General features: G+C 42.0%; 1 protein-coding gene across 1 annotated transcript in view; it reads left to right on the forward strand.

The window, feature by feature from the left end:
* Positions 1 to 1,943: 1,943 nt before the first annotated feature.
* The window catches only part of COL14A1 (collagen type XIV alpha 1 chain), a 126,920-nt gene continuing 106,031 nt past the window's right edge, over positions 1,944 to 22,832 (forward strand). Inside the window, 5 exon segments of the mRNA XM_035556281.2 lie at positions 1,944 to 2,080; positions 5,782 to 5,903; positions 11,528 to 11,644; positions 14,959 to 15,102; positions 18,375 to 18,461. Coding sequence (XP_035412174.1) covers positions 5,816 to 5,903; positions 11,528 to 11,644; positions 14,959 to 15,102; positions 18,375 to 18,461 — 436 coding nt within the window. The 5' untranslated portion in view covers positions 1,944 to 2,080; positions 5,782 to 5,815.

Below are 22,832 nucleotides of genomic sequence, written 5' to 3' on the forward strand. Positions count from 1 at the left end.
TTTAGTTCCTGATGCAGATTGGTGACTCAAAATTAGATTATTAATTTATGTGAAGGCTGCAGTGTGTTTCAGAATCTACTCGCTGGTCGGTGGAATCCATCAGGACTTTTCAGTGTGGCTCCCTGACTAGATGGAGCCACAGGATGGTGCTCATGCACTTTGCATACTGCACTACAAATTCATGAAAGGAAAAAAAAAAAAAGAGAGAGAGAGAGAGAGAGAGAGAAGGAGCCAGACTCTCCCTTTGGCATGCTGTTCCTTGTCATGCCTTGAAATACACGAGCCAGCAAGCAGTCATGGATTAGGCTGATTTATCTCTCTGCATTTACTAAGTCTTCAAGGGTATTGCAAACAGACTTATCCATCTACGTCCTTGTCTTCTGGTGACTATTATTTAGCTAAGTACATAAATTAGGGACTGAAAAGGTATAAAGTGTGTCACATTTAGCATCAATGAGCTGAACATTTTATGGTTTCAGAGGAATCATTACCCTGCAAGCTACTCTCTTCTTGGCTGGTACAAAGTGTTAGCCGTTACACACACCTGGCAGTACCACAGAATAACAACATCTAGGAATGCTTTTTAACATTTGCTATATGAAACAACAGGACTTAAAGTGTCTTTAAAGCTTACACACTTCTGTAGTTTCCATAGAAAAATATCTGTGTATGGTGACTTTGGACAAGAAATCTGCAAGACTGGGAATCCTACCCAGCCACAGAAGGTCCTGCTTTATGGAGTTTAGACATAGTCATCTCCCCGAGACTTACTGTGTTCCCCTTCCCTCAAAGGGAGTCCTACTTATGTGGACAAGGTGATGCGCGTCTCTCTTTTCACTTCTGCCTCTTGTTTCTTAACTGCAGTCCTTCAGTGATTTCATTTGTAATTTTATACAGATGACCAGGCACATTGAAATGAGTATTTTCACTCACCTCTTAAATTCTAGGGACTTACAAGCTTCATGAGTAGTAGCTTTAACTGTAAATTCAGTAGGGTATACTGTGAGGTAAATCAAATTTGTGTATGAATACAGATTCTGCAGTTCCACTTCCCCATTGCTGTGTCTACATAGATGGCAAAAATGCGAACATGTACTACAGCGCTTTTAATCAAGGTTTATACTAAGCCAGACAAGCACTGGAACACTTTATTATAAATACTTCCCCGATTAATCATCCATCAGCGCAATAACCAGCACTGGGGGAAGAACATTCCTAGCCACACTGTGGGGCAGGCACCTTTTAAATCATTGATAACGAAGTGAACGAGCAGCTCCAGGAGGAGGAGAGGGAGTTAAGAGGGAGCAGGACCAGGAGAAACGGGGTGCACCAGGAGAACTGGGGTACTGACAGGAGAACTGGGGTGCTGACAGGAGAACCAGAGTGCTGGCAAGTGAACTGGGGTGCTAGGCAGGAGAACAGGGGTGCAGCAGAGAAGCAGGGTGCTGACAGGAGAACTGGGGTGCTGACAGGAGAACTGGGGTGCCCCAGAGAAGCGGGGTGCTGGTAGGTGAACCGGGGTGCACCAGGAGAACCAGAGTGCACCGGAGAAGCAGGGTGCACCAGGAGAACTGGGGAGCTGACAGGAGAAGTGGGGTACATCAGGAGAACCAGGATGCTGGCAGGAGAACCGGGGTGCACCAGAGAGCCGTGGTGCTGACAGGAGAAGCCGGGTGCTGACAGGAGAAGCGGGGTGCACCAGAGAGCCGTGGTGCTGACAGGAGAAGCCGGGTGCTGACAGGAGAAGCGGGGTGCACCAAAGAACCGGGGTGCTGAGGGGAGGACCGTGGCGCTGACAGGAGAAGCGGGGTGCTGTGAGGCGAAGCCCAGCCCGGCCGCTCCCGCACCTGGCCGCACCCTCCCGCCGCAGCGCAGGGGCCCGGGGGCGGGGGCTGGCCGGCGGGCCCGGTGCTCGCCTCTTTTCCCCCCTTCTTTCCACCTTCAGCTCTATAACTGCCCGCCTCCTCTCCCTGCCCTCCCTCCTCGTCGGATGCGGCGCTGCGAGGGGAAGAGCAGCCGGAGGGGAGCGGCGCGGCGCAGCAGCACCCCCAGCCCCGGCCGCCCGCCGCTGCCCGCCCAGGTCGGTGCGAGCTCCGCGGTGCTGCCCCGGGAGGGCTGGGGCGAGGCGGGCAGGGACAGGCTCCGAGTCTCAGGGGGGCTCCGAGCCCGGGGCGGCTTCACTGGGCACAGGGGTGGGGGGCGTCCCGCAGCCACCTGCGGGGCCAGCCCCGGGGAGGGCGGCGGGGACCGGAGCGGAGCCGCAGGGAGCGGGCGAAGCTGCTGGGAGCAGGGGACAGAAGCGTCGAGCCTGAGGGGGAGCCCCTTAAAAACTGCAAAAGCTGTACTTTTAAGGATAATTAGAATTTATTAAAGAAAACGCACTTTCAGTTGAGGGTCCGGCTGGGCACATCCTCCCTCCTTCACTCTCTCAGCGGCCCCAGGCCGGTCTCTTCCCCCGGTTCCCCCGTCCCGGTGCCCCCCGGTAACGGGGCTGCCCCAGCCGGCCCCGCCGTGTGGGGAGGTGGGCGATGAGGGGACTTCACCCGGGTCTCCTGGAGTCCCCCCCAACTCGGTGGAGACAACAGACACCCCCTGCTGCCCCCCTTTTTGAACTGAAAAGGGGGAATGTTGCCTTAAAATGGGGGGCTTGGTGGCGCTGCTGAGGGGGCTGTGAGAAGTGGGGTGCACCCCAAGAGCACTCTGCTGCCCTGGGGCTGGTCCCACTCCTCCTTGTGGGACGTCGACCCGAGAAACTTGGGTCACTCTGCACCCTAATAAGCCACCACTATATGGGTTATAAACCCCCTGGTGCCTCACCGAGGCTGTGGTGTGGCAGGGTGGCTCTAAGCACCGCAGTGTAAGACGTTACAGCCAGCCAGGTGTGTGAAGGCGCTGCAGCTTTGGGCAGGTTTCCTCAGGGCTGAGCTGCTTGATCCTTGAGATTTGTTCCTTGGCTGAGCTGCCTGGGCCCTGCTCCTTGGCTGAGTTTAACTGGCACCTAGAAACACAGCACTCCTCTGGCAGGTCTTGCCTGGAGCAGGGTGGCTGTACAACAGGTTTGGGGTGTCTCAAAGGCAGGTTCATCCCCCAGGAGAAGGTGACGAGCTGCCTGGCTTGTGTGGATGCTGCGGGCAGCCTGCGGTGTGTAAGCCTTCCCCTTCCTGGGACAGGAGCTGAGGCCACCACAACAGCAAGTGCATGTGGAGCAGCAGGGGTCACCTCATCGGCCGGGCTTTTGGTGTGGAAGGGGAGCCTGGAGTTGGGTTTCTGCTCTCCACGTTATTCACTCGGATAACTGTTTTACCAAGTAGTGGAGAAATATATAAAAAGCAGGAGGAATGGGATGGCTTTTCTGATTCCGTGATGGTGTCAGCCACAAGGTGGCTGCAGACTCGTGGTTGCCTCTGTGTGCCTTTCCTCCTGGAGTGAACCCTGAGGTGCTGGTCTTTGCAGAAGTCAGTTTGTGCCCAGGCTGTCTTTTATCCAGCATCAGTTATGTTTCTCTCAATAAATCATACCTTCTTCCTGTGATAGCTGTTCTCTGAAATGAGCAGGAGAGAGTGTTCCTATACAGCGCTGCATGTCAGTTAATATTTATAACCCTTATCTGGGAGGAGGGTTTATATCAAAACTAGCAAATGGGGAGCTGAGCCACCACTGTGAGTGGCTATTTTAATATCTGGGTTATTATATGGAAAGAAACTTACACATAGTGGTGACTGAATTGAAGAATGAGTTGTGTATTGTCCTTTGAAGAGTCAACATTTACACACTTCAGGTTATATTCCTGAGGTGGGGAGAAGCTTTGATACGCAATGTAAGTTGCACAAGGGGTGCTGTTTAGGACTTAGCTGTCTTAGTTTGCCCTATTGCCTGTCACTAGGTAACTGCCTGCTGATGCTGGCTCATCTGGATCCAGTCCTTGGATGTTTGACTCCTTGTGTTTGTGTAGTAGAAAGCCTGGGCACTTGGCTTGGGTTTTTGAATTCTATCTGGAGGATGTGTCCTAAGAACCGGGCATAGCAATACCTCAGTTTTGGGCATGCGGTTTTGTTATTAGATATAGTTATTTCTCTCTGTCTTGAGAGATTCATACTGTAAGAGATGGATTCAAAATATGTACCTGAGTAGTGTGGAACTTGTTGATAATTTGACTAAAACTTAGGTAACCCCCTGTGGAGATAGAACTTCAAATGATGAAGTCACCTGTATATTTTGAGGTGGCATACCAAATATCCATGATTGGGATTTGTGACATTAGACCTACCAAGGACTGGGATAACTATGGCAAATTGTAAATATCTTTTACAAGAGAGAAGGAGGTGTAGGATTATCCTCTCATCTGTTCAATACTGGCTGAGGTACTTCAGACTGTCTTTTGTATTCTTAGATAGTGGTTGGACCACTTGCATTATGCCTTCCTCAGAAGACATCGAAAACTGGGGAAGGTAAATTAAATGGTGGTGTCCTAGAGATATTAGAGAAAATTACATGGAAGGTAAAGGGGAGGGACTTGCAAAGCAGAAATACATAAACCAAAGTTTACCAAAGCAAACCTTCAGATGCTGAGTCTTTGACAAAATTAATTTAATTCTCCAGTAAAATACTAACAGGAGAGGGCAGCAAAAATTCTTCTTCCTAGCCCAGAAAATTGACCAAAACTAGTGAAGTAAAGTTTGGTGATAGGTAAATATTTAAAAGCATGATGTTATGATCATGATGCGTCTTGGGAGGTGCTTCTATGTACGTTGAGTAACTCTACTGGCCAATATTAAAAGCCAAGTTCAGATAATGAATTTTGTACTGTTTTTAACCTAGCTTCTTGGGCAGATAAATTATCCCATCTGGAACTTGAACTTTGGCACCCGAGTTGCTTTCTGTAACCCAGTTAGTTCACCTAGAACTACCTTCAGTATTCATACAGTGCTGCGCTCTGAAGTGCTGATGTTCCTAATGGATTAAGTTAGATGTTTTTGACCATGGCATTGCCCTACAGATAAAATTAGTACTTAGCTGATACCCTGTATGCCTTCTGAGTTGTCTGCTTCAGTCACTGTGCCAGATACTGCAACAGGAGAGCTCAGAATAAGCTCAATAGGATAAAAATAGGAAAAACTGGAGTAGGCACTAGAGGACATTGAGAGGAAGACTTGCATTTCCTCAGAACAAATTTCTGCCTTTTTTGACAGATGATGTGCAAAATCACTCAGTTGAACTGACCCCAGTTCACTGGGGAGATGAAGTATGTGTATTTGATGTTTTATGGTAGGCTTGCAAGGCACTTATGACTCTGCAATTTAAAAAATATTAAATGATGAAATAAATGACTTAAAACATCCAGAAAGGGATGTTCTAGATATAAAGTAGATAACAGTTAAAGTCCTACTTTATCTCGAGATTCAGAATTCTCTACCACAGGTGCCTTGGTAAGGTGTTTGCAAGGCTGGATTCTGTAGAGATACCCATTTTGCCTTGTTACATGTAGCAAACTCTACTTCCAATGCTAATGTATACTATGCAAAGATTAACACTTTTCTGGTTACATGGAACCAATTTTTAGAACTGTTCAATGCCTTGAATGTGCTTCTTTGTCCTTCTCAAGTAAAATATGGTTTGTTTATAAGCTGCTTCCAGGATGAAATCTTTGCTCCACTGATGTCCATGGCAAACTCCTAGTCATTACTTTTTCAATAGGAATCCAGATTTTGCCCACACTTTTCATTAAAATGTATACTTTAGGTTTACAGGTTTAATAAATATTTCTGTTCTGTGTGTTTTCAGACTTGCTGATACTGTGTTCATCAAGGGGAAAAAGATGCCTTGTTGGTATGAGGTACAGAGCTGCGTCCTCTTGGCATTTTTAGCTGTCGCAGCTTACTCCATCAGTGATGCCCAGGGCCAAGGTAAGTGCTAAATAAAAAGATGGAGCTTTTCACTAGATCACTCTGATGTGCAGAAATAGACTTACTTATTCCAAATGCAAGTGTTACTTTCCTCTTAGTAGGTTGCTGACCCAGTATTACTGAAATGATGCAGGAGTCTTGCTGTTGATCTCAGGGAGCGAAGAATTACATGTTCATGTGTGCTTTTTGAACCTTTTATTTCAAATAGCATAAATCATTCTTTTTGCAAGTTCAGGTGTCTCAAAATGAATTTTACAGGACATTTTTTACTCTTACTTACCTGAAAGCATTGATCAGAAATTGCTGTGATTGCCCTCTATGTAATCAAGTAAGTTTGAAGCGCCAGCCTTGATATTAAGCTTGTATGGAATATACTTTTTTTTTTTTTCTTTGTTGGAACAGTAGCTAATGTAACACTTAGATCATACAGTATTACACAGTACTGGTAAATGTCACAGACTACTTCTGCAGTTTTTTTTTTTTAATCTCCTTTGTGGATGTTAAAAAATGCTGCTGAGATTGTTAGGCTTAAATACTTGTTGGATCAGATGGACGGTGGTTTGATACTAGAGGAAATCTATCATACTGCTTGGGGAAGGAGGGAGGAAAAATGCCAGTAAGTTTTTATGATTCCTGAAGAAAGACATTTCTCTCAACATTACGTTTATTTAATCCCTTTGATATGAGGTTGCCTAGGCGTAACTGGGAGCAGAATGTGACCCTGGGGCTCTTCTAAAGACTTTTGTGTAATGTATTATTCATGAGCACAGTCAGACTGGTGGCAACAGTGAGGCTTTCTGACTTGTGGTAAAAGCAAGCAGCAGCGCTGTCTAGTCCGCGTGGCACTCAAGCGCTGAGGAAGCATCCTGGCTTGGACATCTGGGCATCTGCGAGTGTTTCACAAGCCTCTCCCAGAACTTAGGGACACATGTTAGAAGCAATACTTACCGTGGGCGATGTGAGGTGAATGAAGAAATACATGTTCCCAATGTTCAACACATCAGTTCTGGTCAGAAACGAGGGCCAGAAGTGTTTGTGACTTAATGAGCTGATAAAGCAAAGCATATGGTCAGTCCCCTGTCTGTGTATTTCAGTCCTACTACATATGGTTAAGATTTGCAAAGCGGGACTTCGGAGAGAGGTTCATCGACAGTTGTATGTAAGTCCGTGTACTTGGAAAAGCGTACTCTTCCCCCCCTACTTTTTTTAAGCTTTGATTTAATCTGTCATATGTAAGGGAGAAAACTCTCAAACTATTAATACAATGAGAGGAAGGTCAGAGAGAGTTTTCCCACAATCACCACACCAGCACAAGCTAGAGCTGGTGTACTTGCTGAATGAAGAACAATACTTCCCTTGTTCTTACACTCTTTCAGCAAACATCAGCTACCGCATGTTGTCAGCAGTTAGATACTAAGCTAAGTGGACTATTGCCCTGGCCTAGAGTGACTGTGGTGTTACCGAATGAGGTGATGTGAAGTCTAATCTCTTTTCACAGAATAAAAATATCTCTTGCTACACTTGAATTAGTAAGATGCTTCTCAAATCCTTTCTTAAGTTTGCCACCCCTTGCAGTAAGCTCTTCATGCGGCTGGCTAACTGTTTACAATTTAATACAGCACTAACCATATGTTTGTCTGTTTTAAGAAGTTGTACTGCTCTGTCAAGGTGTAGGAAGAGCTGGTTTTAGTTCCAGCTTGTGTTTCCTTCCTTTGGCAAAGATGCTCAGTTAAAGGTGTGCAATGTGACTTCTTGGAAAGGAGAAAATGTCTGGGAGACTGAAGTGAACATGCCTGAAGCTACAACTGATTTCTTTCAACTGAGGAGTTATCTGCGTTGAGCTACGTGGTTTTACCTTGTTTATTGCCCAAATGCCTTGTAGACCAAAATGCCATTCAGTTTTTACTCAACAACAGTTATTCTTTCCTCACTGCTGTTTACTTCCTCATCCAACATAATGTCACTTAAACAACAGCAACAAAATATCCGGTTTTCATCTACTTGAGTTCTTACATAGTACATGAAAAAGTGCTGGGCAAGAAAAGTACTTTAGAAATTTCCATTTGTTCACAAAATGACTTGTTTTAAGTATTCTCCTTCTATATTTAAAGATGGAAACTTGTCCTTGTGTAGCAATAATTTCCATGTGTTACTAATGTAATTGCAATGCATATTAACTTGTTCAGTTCAATTCTTAAGACAAAAGTACATTGGAAGCCACAAGGTTTAGTTAGTATCCAATTTTAGAGCATTGGACGCCTTTGAGACAGCTGCAGATATGCAGTTTATGGTATTTTCCTTTCCATTAAAACACTGAACAGTTCAAAACACTCTTTCCCCACTTGTCCACGAGAATAATGTATTTGGAGTGCTAATCTATCTGGTTCCATAAACCGAAGCCTTGAAGTTGTCTTTAGGTTTTTCTTTTGGGTGACTGCTCTAACGTTACTGATGGCCATTCACTTTTGCATTCCTGTAGAACCACTTAACAGGCTTTAGCTACTGATTTTTATCAGTTAACTGACTCAGCTTGGATTAATTTTTTTCCCTTTCTGCAAGAAGTGAGATTTTGTTCCACAGCCAATAAAGGTCCAAAGAAATAAAGATATCCTCTTCAGGTTGGTGAATGTGTAGTAACTCCCATCAATATTTTGTTGTCTGTTCAAGTGTTAGATTTTTAACTTCCTTAGCTATTATATGTACTCTTTCTATGCCAGAGCGTTAGTCTTTTCACAACTAAGACACAGTTGAGTATCCGTCTGGTGAAAAATTCTTTTTTTCCTTATAGTTAATTGCTGTGTGGGACTGTCCATTCCCCTGCACTGTCATTTTTGATGCAAAAAGTACCCAGTGAAGACTGACTAGTTATGTAAAGACTATTCTGGCACAACTTTTCTAGTTTTTCACATTATAACTGTAGTAAGCAGAACAACTTCTGGTGACTGTGTCCTTCTTTGCTTGTAAGATCTGTGATTGTTTTTTTAGGGGCTCCCAAAATTTACCTAGTTGGTGATGGTGATTAGGCCAGGACTATGCTTCTTTGTTAGAAAATGCTTTCATTTAGTTGAAAGTTGGATGCAATCACAGGGGAAGGAGGAAGATGGCAGAGAAAAACTCTGAGATTCTAAGACATGATTTTATTTGTCAGTCCATGTTTTTTTGGTTATGATAGCTCTCAGTTCTGCCTCTTAATCCCCGTACAAATTTACCACTTAATCCCAGTGAAACGTGTAGCATTTTGAACAATGACAGTGTGCAAGTGTAAAAAGCTTATTTGCTCTTTCTTAGACAAAACAAATAATGAAAGGAAGTGCATATTTTGCAAACTTCTAGGTATGATTTGTCACTCTTGTTCATTCAGCACCAAGTCATGATGATTTATGTGTAGCTCAAAAACTGGATTGAATCTTGAGAATGAATTAAAAGCTGTAATCCATAACTACAGTCTGCTTGGCTTTCAAAACTTTTTGCCATAGTCTCTGTCATTTTATTACAATTATAGCATGCTGAATGTTCTTGCAGAAGCCTGCCCAGGGAAATATTTTTGCAGTACAGGGGCCAAATTTTCAAAGAACTTATTTTGGATTTGCAGCGATTCCTGCACATGCTCTTACTTGCAGCCTCTCTTCTTCTGAACTTGAGGGAGGTGACAGGCAGGGTGAAGGCTCGGTCTGACAAGATTGTGCCCAGCAAATGGGGAGATGCACTGTTTGGATGTGTGCCCAGTGCTGCAAACCAGAACAATGCTGAGTATGTGAAATTGGTGTGCCACCTGCTCTGTTTGTTCCCTTGCCTCTCTCCTGAGCTTGTTCTCTCAAATCTTTGAGAGTGCAGAGGTGTTACTAAGCTTTCTTGGTGCTTGTATCCTCTCTTTTTTTGTGTTCTAGTGCTAAATCCCTCGAGGCAGAGAGGAGCAGAACCTGCCTTTGCTCTGGCAAAGCTGTCCCTTGGGGATTGATAGGCTGCATACAGGGAAAAAATCTCTTGTATTAAACTTTACTTCTAAGACTCAAAATATTTTTAATATTAGATGGCATTGAAAACTCACCTTTAAATGTCAAAAAAAAAAAATACAGCTTGCCTCTTTCCTTCTTTCTTCTGCAAACTCTTGGAAAAAGAAACAAGTAGGAAAAAGTAATCAATCGAGGACAGGTCTTTGGCTGCTACTGTTGCCAGAGCTGCATTGACTGCAGCAGGGCAAATGGAGAGGCCAGAGACTTCTGGATAGCACGTTCTGCCTCTAGACTCAGATGCTCCATATGCTGTAATCCTTAAATCTCAGAAATGCCATGAGTGCTATTGACTTATAGTATGTAGTAGACCAAGAAAGACTAGGCATTGGCCTAGTCAACTATATTGGGCCCTGGGGCAAGAAATTACCACTCCTCCCACTACCTTCAGATAATTTCACTTCTTTCTTGGATGTGCCAAGAGAAACCTTAAGGCTGGTAGTGGCAGAGGCATCAAGGGACTTAAAAATGAAGAAAGTTCAGAGGGCTGTGGAGGTAGTGGGAAGAGGAGGGTTTAAGGTCAACGGAGGACTGTGCTAAGCTTTTTTAACCCTTTTTATTTCTCAGCCTCTGGAGAGCTTCCCTGGCTGCCTTTCTTTCTAGGTCAGTTAGGTCTGTGTAGACCAAAAGCGATTCAAATGTATAAAGATGCCCCCTTATTGACAGCCTTGGATACCATGGGCTGCACAACCAGCAGCAGTGCTTCAGTTGTTTGCTGTGAAGGGGGATCTCTTCCCTGGGGAAGAAGAGAAATGCCCTGTAGGGTATAGTCTAGGGGAGCTTGCCAGTTAATGTACACAGGCACAGTATTGCTCAGCTTGCAGTTAACAACCTAGGGTTGTTACCTTTTTTTCCTCTGTGTGTTACTTTTCTGTAAAGTCACATCTTTCTTCATCATTTCTTGCTTTTATTCATCTCACCAGCTGCTTCTGTTTGAAACCTAGGTGATGGCGCAAGATAAGCAGAGGTCAGACTTACTGACCATCTCCAGATTGCCCTTTGCCTAAATCTTGCCCAGCCTGTGCACGTCCTAGTCTTGATGAGACCAAAGCAGTGCTTGCAGCTGGCCAAGCGTGCATCCCTGAGGCTAGGTTTGCAAATTGGGCAGCTGATGTTCCCTCTGCTCTGTGCATGCCTGTTTTCCCTCTTGGTTACTGTGTCTTCACAAGGCTTTGAAAATTTGGCCCCGAGTTCCTTTAAATGTTGGGAAACACCCACGGTAATGCAAAGTAAAGGAGGCTAGGTAATGCATATTGTCAGCATAAGCAAGGAGAGCAATTTTAATTCCCCTGTATTAACAAAGAGCATTTGTATTACCAGCTTTGCCTGCTAAACTAGAATCTTAACATCTAACACTGTTTGTCTTTGTCCTCTGCTGTTAGGTTGTTAGTATGTTTTTATAAAGAGATAAAAGGTATGTCTGAGGGAAGTAGTGCACCTGGGGTTGTCATTGTACAAACTAATAAACTGATGTATGTGACATTTTGAATAACTTGCATCCTTTATCATTAAAATTGTGTGTTGTCTTCCTATATGTTTATTTTAATGTTTGTTTAAAATTGATGATTGCCTTTTATTTGAGTTTAAAATGTTGTTTTCTCTCCCCACTTGCAGTGTCCCCACCAACAAGACTAAGATATAATGTAGTCACTCCTGACAGTGTACAGATCTCTTGGAAAGCCCCCAAAGGGCAATTCACTGGATATAAACTGCTTGTCACTCCAAGTTCAGGTAAACCAAAAGTCTCTATGTTCTCTTGGAAGGTGAAATGACTGTCGTCGTCTAGACCTAGGGCCGGGCAGCTCTTCTGAGGCTAAAGTCACCCTTCAGGACTGAGGAACTGTGAGCAGTCTGTGGATAAGAATTTTGACTGGTCAACAGAAGAGAGAAATTGAACTTGCCACAGGATTGTCCTAGGCATGGGGCTTAAAGTAGAAGGAGGTGGATATTGGATATGCTTCAAACGTCGTCCTTGGGAATTGTCACTGACCATCCTGTCTTGATCTTTCTTCCAGCGGGGTGTAAGGAGGTCTAGGAAGTCCTCCAGGCAGAACACAGGAACACTGTTCCTGTCAAAGCTTTGAGGTGGATCTCCTTGTGCCTTCTCTCATAGTGAGCTCTCCAGAAAAGAGCAGTAAGATTTCAGGAAAAAAAAAATAAAATAAACAAAACCAAACAAAAATGTTGGAATGATGAGGCCAGAACTGGCAGCCAACAACAGAGCGGTGTGCAAGCCTGTGGGATAGGATGTTACCACACTTGACAGCTCCCTGCCATAAGAGGCCAGCCAAAACAAAACAGTGGCCCTGTGTATTCAGTGGGAGGTACCTGAAGTACTTCTGGGCAAACCAGAAGGGGTGGCTTGCCCTCCTAACCAGTCAAGGAGCACGTGAGGGATGATGCTTTACGAAAAGGCAGCCCTCAGAAGTGAAAAGAGACAGACTGAGAAACTGGGAACAGGAGAGGGACTTCTGGGGCACTTGTCTGCCCGTGGTGGGGGGACTTCCACAGGGAATTGGGACACAGCACCTCTCACCTCGTACTCAGACTGCTGCCACTAACTTCTAATGTGCTGAGCAGCAGGCAACACGGATGGGCAGGACAGAAAAGTATTTTCAGCAGTTGTGGTAGCTTGAAAGTAGATCTGCAGGAGCAGGCAACTCATGATGTGGAGCTCTGCTAAATCCTTGTCATTTGAAGCAAGGGGCTTTTGCACAGCTGGTTATGTACTTTCCTGGGGCCTAGAGTAGCAGTGGTATGCAAGGGGGTACGCAATGAAATGCTGCATGGCATTTATACTGCTGGAAGCTCTCTGGACCCTTCTTGTTACATCAGGCCTTGTACTCATGCAGTCTTATTTCCATACACTTGCCTCGTGTATGGATAATTAAATGTATGGGGTATGGCAAATGTGCAATTGACTTAGTTTTCTATTTATGTCCTTGGTATATTGCATGCTGTGAAGGAAGTTGACTGACACTACTTATGGTTTACTTACCTGGAAAAGTTTTGGGTTTTGGTTTGGGTATCTGAAGGTTTTTTCCCACCCCAAACTCCGTTCCTCTGTATTACAAAATACTGCCTTCATGTTTAATCTGTTTCAGTTCGTGTTCAGTGTTATATTTCATAGATCAAAAGCTCTCAGGTTTGTGTGTTATGCTCCCTTTGCCTGTTGAATTAATTCTGCCTTTCATTTAAAGGAGTAATCGGCCTTTCTGTCTCTTTTGTAACATAAAATGTTAGAAAGCCTATAATTTCACTGTACAGTGAGTTCTCCATCTCCTGACTTTCTTGCTTAAATGATATCTTCTGATGCTTCTTAAACTGCTCTGTCGGTTTGGTTGCTGTGTTTTGTCTTTCCTTCATCCATGTAGTTGATGACCTATTTGATGTTGTGAATTTCTCAAGCCAGGAGGAAAAGCTATCAACACTATCACATGTTCTCTTGTAAATAAAAGGGTCATAAAGTTCTTTTGTCACACTGGGAAACATGGGCTGGAGAACAGAGCAAACATAACCATGTTTCTGCTCAGAGTATTAAGGTGTCTTTTGTAAAAAGGACCTGGGGTCCCATCAGGCAAGGACAAGCAGTATGCCCATGCAGCAATGAATGCAGCTACATCAGGTTGTACCGACAAAAATATAGCCACCTGGTTCAGAGTTTTTCTTTCCCTGTGTTTGGTGCCTGTGAGACTTGCAGGTACTTGTAGTGCTATGTCCAAATTTGGGTTCTGTGTTGCAAGAAAGATACTCAGGTACCAGTGTAGGCCAGTGGAGGACTGCCAAGATAGAAGCTTGGAGCACGCGATTATATGAAGAGAACTAGGTTTGTTTGGTTTTAAGAACAGAAATCTCAGGGTAGGTCTTACTGCTGTCTAAAGGGACAACATAGAAAAGAAGACGACATACTCTTCTCAGAGGTGTGTAGTGACAGTGTGACAGACAGTAGACACAAGTTGGAGCATGTGAATTCCAGTCAGATATTGAGAAAAGTTTTCCCCTACCATGAGGCTTGTCAGATATCACGACAGGCTACCATGAGAAAGTTGGGGAATCTGCACCCTTGGGGATATTCAGAACTCTTTTGGACATGGTCTTGAGTGACCTGTTCTAACTAGACCTGCTTTGAGCAGGAAGGTGGACTGGAGATACAGAGCTGCTGGAGAGAGTCAGCCAAGGGCTGCCAAGGTGATGAAGGGACTGGAGCATCTCTCTGAGGACAGGTCGAGAGAGCTGGGACTCTTCAGCATAGAAAGCTCAGGAAGGATCTTATCCATGTGTATAAATACCTGCAGGGAGGGTGGAAAAGGCAGAGCCAAGGCTCTGTTCACTGGTGCCCAGTGCCAGGACAAGAGACAAGAGGCACAAACTGGAGCACAGGAGGTGTTCCATTAGGAAACACTTACTGTGAGGGTGATCAAACACTGGCACAGATTGTCCAGAGGGGTTGTGGAACCTCTTTTCTTTGGACATTTAAAAGCTGTCTGGACATGGTCCTGGGCAAGTGGCTGTAGATGGCCCTGCTTGAGCAGGTGGGTTGAATAAAAAAACACCCAGAGGTCCCTTCCAACCTCGACCATTCAGTGATTCTGAAAGACATTGAAAGGTTTCTTTCAACCTATGTGGTTCTGTGATTTTTATCATTAGTCTTTAGTCTGTACTTTTTGTTACAAGCAGTACTTCTCTGCTTTGTGAGTGGTTTTGAACTTTCCATAAACTCTTTCCTCTTATTGATAAATACTCATTTCTGTCTTAATAGTTATGCTGGGTATGTTGGATATTCCATGGGACCCAGATACAAGGCCTGATTTATTCATCTTAGAGTGTTTATATCCAAAAATCTGGCCTCTGTCTTCGGTCAGGCTGCCTGACTTCTTGCTTTTCTGGGATGTTCTCTGGCCTGGCTGTCTGGATAGTTCCAAAAGTGGGTAACAGAAGACACTTGGGTGTTTGTAGAGCTTGAGGTAGTTTTAAGTCATTACATTTACCTTAGTGCACGAAAAACAAAGTTATGTATGTGTCTTTTTTTGTCTTTTCTGTTACAGGTGGAAGAACCAATCAACTAATTCTTCAAAACACTGCTACCAAAGCAATTATTCAAGGTCTTATTCCAGACCAAAGCTATGCCCTTCAGATCATTGCATTCAGTGATGACAAGGAGAGTAAACCAGCCCAAGGCCAATTCAGAAGTAGGTATCTTTTATACCTGACGTGCAGAGTATATCAGCTGTTCAGTGTAACTTATGAAACCATAGCAAACTCTGACATAAAGGCAGATAATGGAAAAACAGTTTCTTCTGTGGTGGAAGGCTGATCAGAGTCACAGATTTTTTACCTGATGCAGCTGCAGCTGGAGGTCTAGGGTTAATCCAGTTGCAGTTGCACAGGAGATTCTTACTTTGGGCTATTTTTGTTTTTATTGGTTTGGGATCCTTGTCTTCCCTATTCCTGTATGAAATTTGCCACTATCTCATGGAAGAGAATCTTCAGTGAGCAGAAATAAGAAGGGAAGTGCTATGATCTGATGCATAAAAAAGTTTCCTTCCTTTCATTCAACTGTTTTTATTCAGATTCTTATAGCTGTGCCAAGTGGCTGTTAGTTGCTTGTTCCATGATACTGTGAAAGGCCAAATTCTTACTGGTCTTCAGCTGTCAAATATGTTTACAGATTACGCCCAAGACTCTTATCTGACCTATACATATTTTTAGTATGTGTATCATAGTGAAAAGGTATTATTACAAGAAATTCACAGGCAAAACACTTGGTTTTCATGATTTGCATTTTAAACAGCTCAGTTAAGTGTGGTGTCAACTTGGCCAATGAAGACAAATGTGACAGTCTGGAAATACAGTTGAAAGCATACTGAATTCTCTTGGCACTGAATATTTTATTAACCATTTGTGCAGGATGCTACTTGGTTGCTCTCATTGCGGAAGCACCTTTCTCTGAGAACCAGCACAAGATAAAATAGTGCTGACTGCTTGATGTGGTGTGTGTCGAAGTATTCCTAGCTTTTTGTCACTGCAACTGTGTGTTGACTATTTTAAGTACCATCCCAGTTAGGAAACCCACAAAACCACAGATTACTTTAGCATTAAAGAGCAGCCCACGGAAAGTCATACCAAGTTCTATAATATTAGGTGTGGTTGCTTTTTAAACTAGCTCTATTCCTAGAAAAAGGAAAAGCAGAGCTGGCAGCTAGAATTAACAATGTGGGGGTTATGTTCTACTCAGTACTCTTCCTTTGCTGCCAAAGAAAACATGTAGCACTTAATGAGATTGGAGTTTCTTTGACCATCTGATGCCTTGCATGAATAAAACCAGGTACAACATGTGTACAAAGACTTCCTTTCTCTGATCCTGTATTCCATGTTTTCTCTCCCCCTTCCCTGACAAGTAGTCACTGATTGCTGAGATGATAAAAGGTCAAACAAGCCCAAAGCTTTGAGAAAATGCTGCATTCTAGTGCACTGGAAGTGTTTTTAATGCTGTTGTGTTGTAATTAATACACAAAGTATTCTTCTCAAATCTACCATAAAATTTTATTTTTAAAAGAGTATTCCTTTTATATAGTCAGGGGTTCTTTTTTATTCTGGCACTGCTTGTAAGCTATTATATGTAGTACATAATTAACAAAGGTCACTGGGGAATTTCTTCCTTTAAGATCCAGCCATAAAGACGTAGTTAAGTTCATTGTGTAAATATGTGGGTAAAACTGGTGACTTCCTGTCTGTTTTTCTTATGTGGCTAGGATTTTGACAATTAGAAAGGACTTTCCCAAAACCAAAAATCTCCATCAGGATGTGACTGGCTCATCTCCTGTGAGCATCTTCAAACTCTTGAACCGTTTCTCTGGAGACTTGCCCCTCCCCAGCACTAGCATTAGAGGAGGACACCGGCACCTCCTTAGTGGTGGCTGCTCGTAGCCTTTATTCAAAGGAATGCTCTTAGTTGCTAAGCAATGGCAACCTTTTTGGTCTAGTAGTACTCTGCCAAATTTACCTCTTTTATTTTAGTTGGAGACTTGTTTATGTGAGGATTAAACCCAGGCCTCTGAGTAAGCCCTGATGTCATCATGGCTTTTTCTGTAGCACAACTGATATCCAAGATCTGCTGTGGTAAAAGCTGATTCCTCAGTAAGCTTGCAAACCTAACTTACTTCTGAATCAGTTTCACAACCATTCCTAAAAGATAGAGGTGAGGTACAGGTACACATAGTATGTTAATTTGGAAAGGAGTAAAAACTTCAGTTACTTTTTTTCACCAGTATCCTTATTTCTATACCTGGAGTGTAAAGGCCGTAAATTCTGCAGAGGTTTTCCACACTGAGAGGTTTGGTGATGGTTTGTTGTCTTCATAAGACCTTAAGATGGTCATGTGATTATATTTCAGGGTTGGGACGTGAGAGAACGCTGTTCCAAATACTCCATGTACAGTTGGGTAAATCACTGAAATCCATTTGGCTTTGGTTTCACTTCTGCAAAACAGAATACGTGTATTGTCCATTTGATATTGTATGTTTCAGGAGACAAATAACCTTCTTTCACCCTCTCACAATGTTTTGTGAAGGATGTAGCACAGAGAGACTCTGGTCTGGGCTAGGATTCAGTGTCTACTTGAAAGAATGTTGGTCGCAATTCTGGGCTACATAAACTAAAGATTTTAATTGAAGTAGGATTCTATCTTCTGTGAAATATATTGCTTCATTTTTTCAAGCTGTTCTTGGCCATCGTAGATAGCTGGGGTGTTGAAACCAATTACCATTCTAAAGAAATTCTGATATTTTTTTTCTAGTATACGACTTTAGCAGTGGTTTTGCCAGAATCTTTCAGACCATGATGGAGTAGACACTGGCTACTAATATAATATCAAGAATTGCTAATCAGGCTGGGTTCTGCTAGGCTGTTATGAGAAATCTGGGACATAATAAGTGAGGTATTCCACCCACTTGCGGTAGAAGAAACTGTTGAAGTCTGAGCTTTGGAGCAACTCTGCTTTCATGGGAATATTTGGTGCCCTGAACGCAGATTTGGGCATAGGATTTAAGCGGGTTCTTTAAAGAGGATAATGTAACAGCTGGCTTATGTGCTTTTGTGCTGGACGACTTACAGTGGAACTCTGCAGTAACTGGACTTTCCCCAGCTAGCTTTGCCAACTTTCTGGGCTGTATTTCCAGCGCTGGCTCTTGTCATTGTGGGTTTAGATGCTGATGTCACTATAGTTGGAGTCTCCTGAGTGAGGAGAGTCACTTTTCAGAACTTTAATGATGATGGGATGGGGGCAGACTCGTAAAAATAATAAACCCAAAGGGAGGGAAAGAAAACCCAGTAACACTCACTTGTCACCTAAGCATATTGCAAGATATGCATGAAACTTCCTCTATCTGGAAGAGCAAAATTACACGCTTCTGTCTGCACTGTTTCTGGTCTGACTGATTTATTTTTCCCCTTACTTTTTTAGTTAAAGATATAGAGAGAAGAAAAGAAACAAGTAAATCCAAGGTGAAGGATCCAGAAAAAACAAACGCGAGTAAACCAGCTCCAGAAGGTCAGATCATACCACATAGGACTTGTGTGATATTCTGATAGTGATCGGTTTCTTTATTTAACTTGGCCACTGTATAGATTTTATTTAAATTATAACTTTAAATCTGTTTCCCAGGATAAGTTAAACAGAAGGGAAGAATCAGTATTTTCAGGAATATTGGAGAGTTGCTACAACAGAGGGATTGCTTTTAGTTCTGTGTTCTGTTTTATCACTTTATACAGTAAGCACTGAATACCACTATGAATAGCATAAAAGCAGGTTTTGAACCTGCATTTAAAAAAAAAAAAAAAGGCAAAAAACACCATACTGCCTGTAGTTCTCCACTGGATGCACTTTGAGTAGTAAAAAAACCTGTGTGTATGCATATTTATATATATCTGTGTGGGAGGGGTGTATATTTAAATACAGTCAAATAATCATAATGTATGAAGATCTTATTTCATATAACCATGTTATATATACATATGTATTTAGATGTATACAGGAAAAAATTAACATCATCTTGCCTGCAAAACGGACTTGCAGTATTAACTCTCACCTAAAGTCAAAGTGGTATTGTTTTATAATTATGCACATGATAACTTGATACCTCTGTCCTAATGTGGGTTTTGCATATGATGAAAGCATTTGGAATATTTTGATAGGAAAAAAAGAGTCCATTTTGTCCAGTTGCAAGGAACCAGTCTTTTGGTGAAATGTAATATTGCTTGTCAGGAGAAGCTCATCTGAAATGGGCAGTAACATCTATTTCGAGCTTAATATATGTTTGTTTCCTGTTGCTCTAAAATTCAAATAGCATCTTCTTTATGAAGTAATCCCAACAGTAATTATTCCCCTCAGCAGTTATTTATGATGTACAGAACAAGCACAGAGAAAAGCTTGATATGACCTTATTCTCTCTGAATAAATTGGATGGTTTTGAGGCTCCCATTTCTCCAGTCCCTTTTGGTTCTGTGTCCTGATAACAAAGTATCAGAGACCTCATCCAAAACTTCATGAAGCCCATGCAAATTTTTTTTTACTTGAGTGATTTGTCTTCTTACCATATGTATTTGTGCCTTGTTGTGTTTATTTACAATATACAAGTTTGTTTCCATGCAGCATTTTTTCAAGCCAAAGTACCCTTAATTTTATGACATTGGGTACATTGGAGAAAATGTTAATTAGTGTTTAGTATAGAAGAATAAAGTTATACCTGCAACTGCATGATGGGGTAGCAATCTTTTTTTCATGTCTAGAAGAAGGTCGAGTTGGAAGAAATGAGAGAACCAAAGAAGGAAAATATGATTTGTTTTCTTAATGAAGGACAAGCGATAAAAGTTGAAGGAGGGAAAAATGGGTCTGTAATAGGAAAATTTTGATTAAATGCAGACAGAGGAAAGTGTCTGCCAGACTGTGGGAGAGGATTTATGCTTTTTTCATGCAGTAGGGGCAAAAATGCAGTTGGCGAGAGGAGACTGGATCTGCAGTCTCTTCCTCTTCAGGATTCTTGTTTACTTGCAAAGTCTTTAACTCTCCTCCACCCCCTCCAACTTTTTACTCATCTAAACCTCTTTAATTGTATCAGAGCAAAACACACTTCATCTAGCACTTGTGAAAAATTACATTTACTGTAACATCTTTTACTAGAAAAATGGGGTATATATTTGAAAGAAATGCAACATTTACAAATTTCTCAATCAGCAAAATTGACAAAGAAAAACCCCAAGCCTATGCTAATTTGTATGAACTCTTTTTTTTTGTTTAAACCCATTCCCAATCCAGCTATACTGAAATGTAAAGTAATAAGACTTCTTTTTTCCTACTGTCTAGCAATTGCATATTTCTTCCCTTTGCACAGTATAATGATTATTCAAAGTGATGGAGATTCCAACTGAATGACTTCAGTGGGAGTAGGGTGAAAGTCCAAGCAAAAAAAAAAAAAAGAGTTGTGCAGAAATAACAGCATCAGCAAAAAAAAAATGCATAGCTGAAATAGAAGTGAATTCAAAATTGATACGTAAAGACTAATGGTATCAAAACTTTACTAGTTTAATGTGTAAAGACTGTTTTACCTCAAACTGAAATTGGATCAATGAATCAAAAAAAAAAAAAGTTAATCACGAAGAGTCTGTGACAGAAATGGAGTAAAGAAATAAGAGCAAAATTTTATGGTAAAACCATGAAGAATAACTTGATCCTCTGCAGATGTTTGACAGGAAATGATCTGGGTATGACCAAATGAATTCAGGCCAGCAGTTAATTGGTTTCATAACAATTTAGTATTATGGCTAAATTTGATGGATTTAATAGTAACTCTGATACATTCCATGGCTGTGCTATATCCTTGATCAAGTTGGTGAGACCTTAAGAGTTAACACACAATAAAATAAATGGGTAGTATAATATATTATCTGAAAATGGAGCAATCTTTACCCACAAATCAAATTGAAAACAATCATTGTCCAGACTTGTATTGTAAGGAAATGGCTATGGCTTCTATTTTTTTCTTGACTGAAAGGATGGCAAAAATTTATTTAACCATTTCTGCAAGTATTGGTGCCAGATTTTGAAGTAAGAAGGTGCCTTCTGTGAACATCTGCCCCACGTCTTATAGCAACATCATTATATAAGAAGAGGCTGGAGTGTCTTTGCAAGCCTTACAAAGGCAAAGGTCATCTGTCTTTCTTCTGCATGTGGAGAACTGTCTGGCAAAATTCTCCAGTGTGAATATTAGGACTGATTTGGTGTTTTAGTAGGCTAGATAATTCCAACTCCATGTTTTGGGGCAAAGCTATTAAGGCACAGTAATAAACTTGTTAAAATTTATGGAAAAAGCATGTGGACTCTGTCAATAACACTGCAACTATTAAGGCGCAGTAATAAACTTGTTAAAATATATGGGAAAAGCATGTGGACACTGTCAATAATGGCAGGTCCAGTGTGAGCATTATGATAACTCTTACTGTCTGATCTCTATATATCCTGTTAATTTTCCTGAAAGGCACAGAAGGCACATCATCATTGAAATTTGTCATTTAGAAATACTTAGCTAATAACTCTCTTCATGATCACACAATATAAAACAGATTTCACTTTCAATTTCAGTGGAACAAAGATTTCACTGTAAGCCTTCTACTCACAGAAGCCAGTTCTTCACTCAGAAATGCAAGATGGGTATCTATATTAATGATTCCAGTTGGTTTCAGAGCTTCTCATTCTTTTCCTCTGTGGTTTGGAGGACTGGTTCTGCAGTGCTGTCTTCTATTTGATTAGCAACTGCTTGAGGCTCTAGTTAGTGCTGGGAGGAGGTGTGGGCAACTTCTCCTAACCTCCCAAATCTACCTTTTTCTTGTGTTTCTAAACTAGCTTGTATTCAGTTTATGAAATTGTCAGTGTCTTGTGTGGCTCATTAGTAATTTTTCCAGCAGCTTTACTAATCCAGATTAAAATTTTCCATCTGTTGTGTCCTGCCCATTCAAGTGGTTTGAAAAGATTGACTCCTTTCTTTTCTGCTCTGAGTACTATGCTCTTATCTCAAATAAACCTCCCACGTATATTCAGTAATGTCACTGTGCCAAATTAATTCACCTTTAATGTCTAGCACTCATACATCAAATGTTAACTTCATATTTGATTTCCAGAAACCTCCTCTAGTTCCTCTGAACAACCACTTTCAAGTGTTGAATCTTCTTTCTATATTTTTCAGAACCTGTCAGTTTTCAGCATGGTGATTTATCCCTGCTTTACACTCAGTCATGTCAGAAACCTTTTCTCTTTCTCTCTGTTGAGATAAAGTTCACAGACTCAGCTTCATTCAGCATGCACTGATATTTGGAGAAGTGCCAAGGTTCAAGTACTCAATTCTCTCATGTACAAAGCTCCTTTCTGTACAGTGAAAGGAGTTAATACATTCTTTGCCTTCTCAGATGTTTTACAGTTTCTCAAAGAGCTTCTGCGAGTGATTCTCTAATCAAATCCCTTTTGGGAGGGGAGAATCAGAGTTCTGACTGTATCCTGTGGTAAATATGTGACTATATCCTTTCTCTTTAGAATGTTTCAGTGTGTCCGAAATGTTTTTAGCCAACCATTTCAATGAAAACAACAAAGCATTGAGGGCCAATTTTATTTTTTGTTTGCAAACTTTATTTGGGGGGGGTTATTTGTGAGTTGCCATGGGTTAGCCTAGGCTAGCAGCCAAACTCCCACCTACGTGCTTGATCACTCCCCTCTCTAGGAAGATGGGGAGAAAATAGGAAGAACAGGAATGAAAAAGCTCCTGGGTTGAGATAAAGACAGGGAGATTGTTTACCAAGTACTATTGTAGGCAAAAATACACTTGACTTGTGAAAAAATTACTTAATTTATTGCCAATTAAACAAAATAGTTGGG

This window comes from Cygnus atratus, chromosome 2 (genome assembly GCF_013377495.2).
Source record: "Cygnus atratus isolate AKBS03 ecotype Queensland, Australia chromosome 2, CAtr_DNAZoo_HiC_assembly, whole genome shotgun sequence".
NCBI classification, from domain to species: domain Eukaryota; kingdom Metazoa; phylum Chordata; class Aves; order Anseriformes; family Anatidae; genus Cygnus; species Cygnus atratus.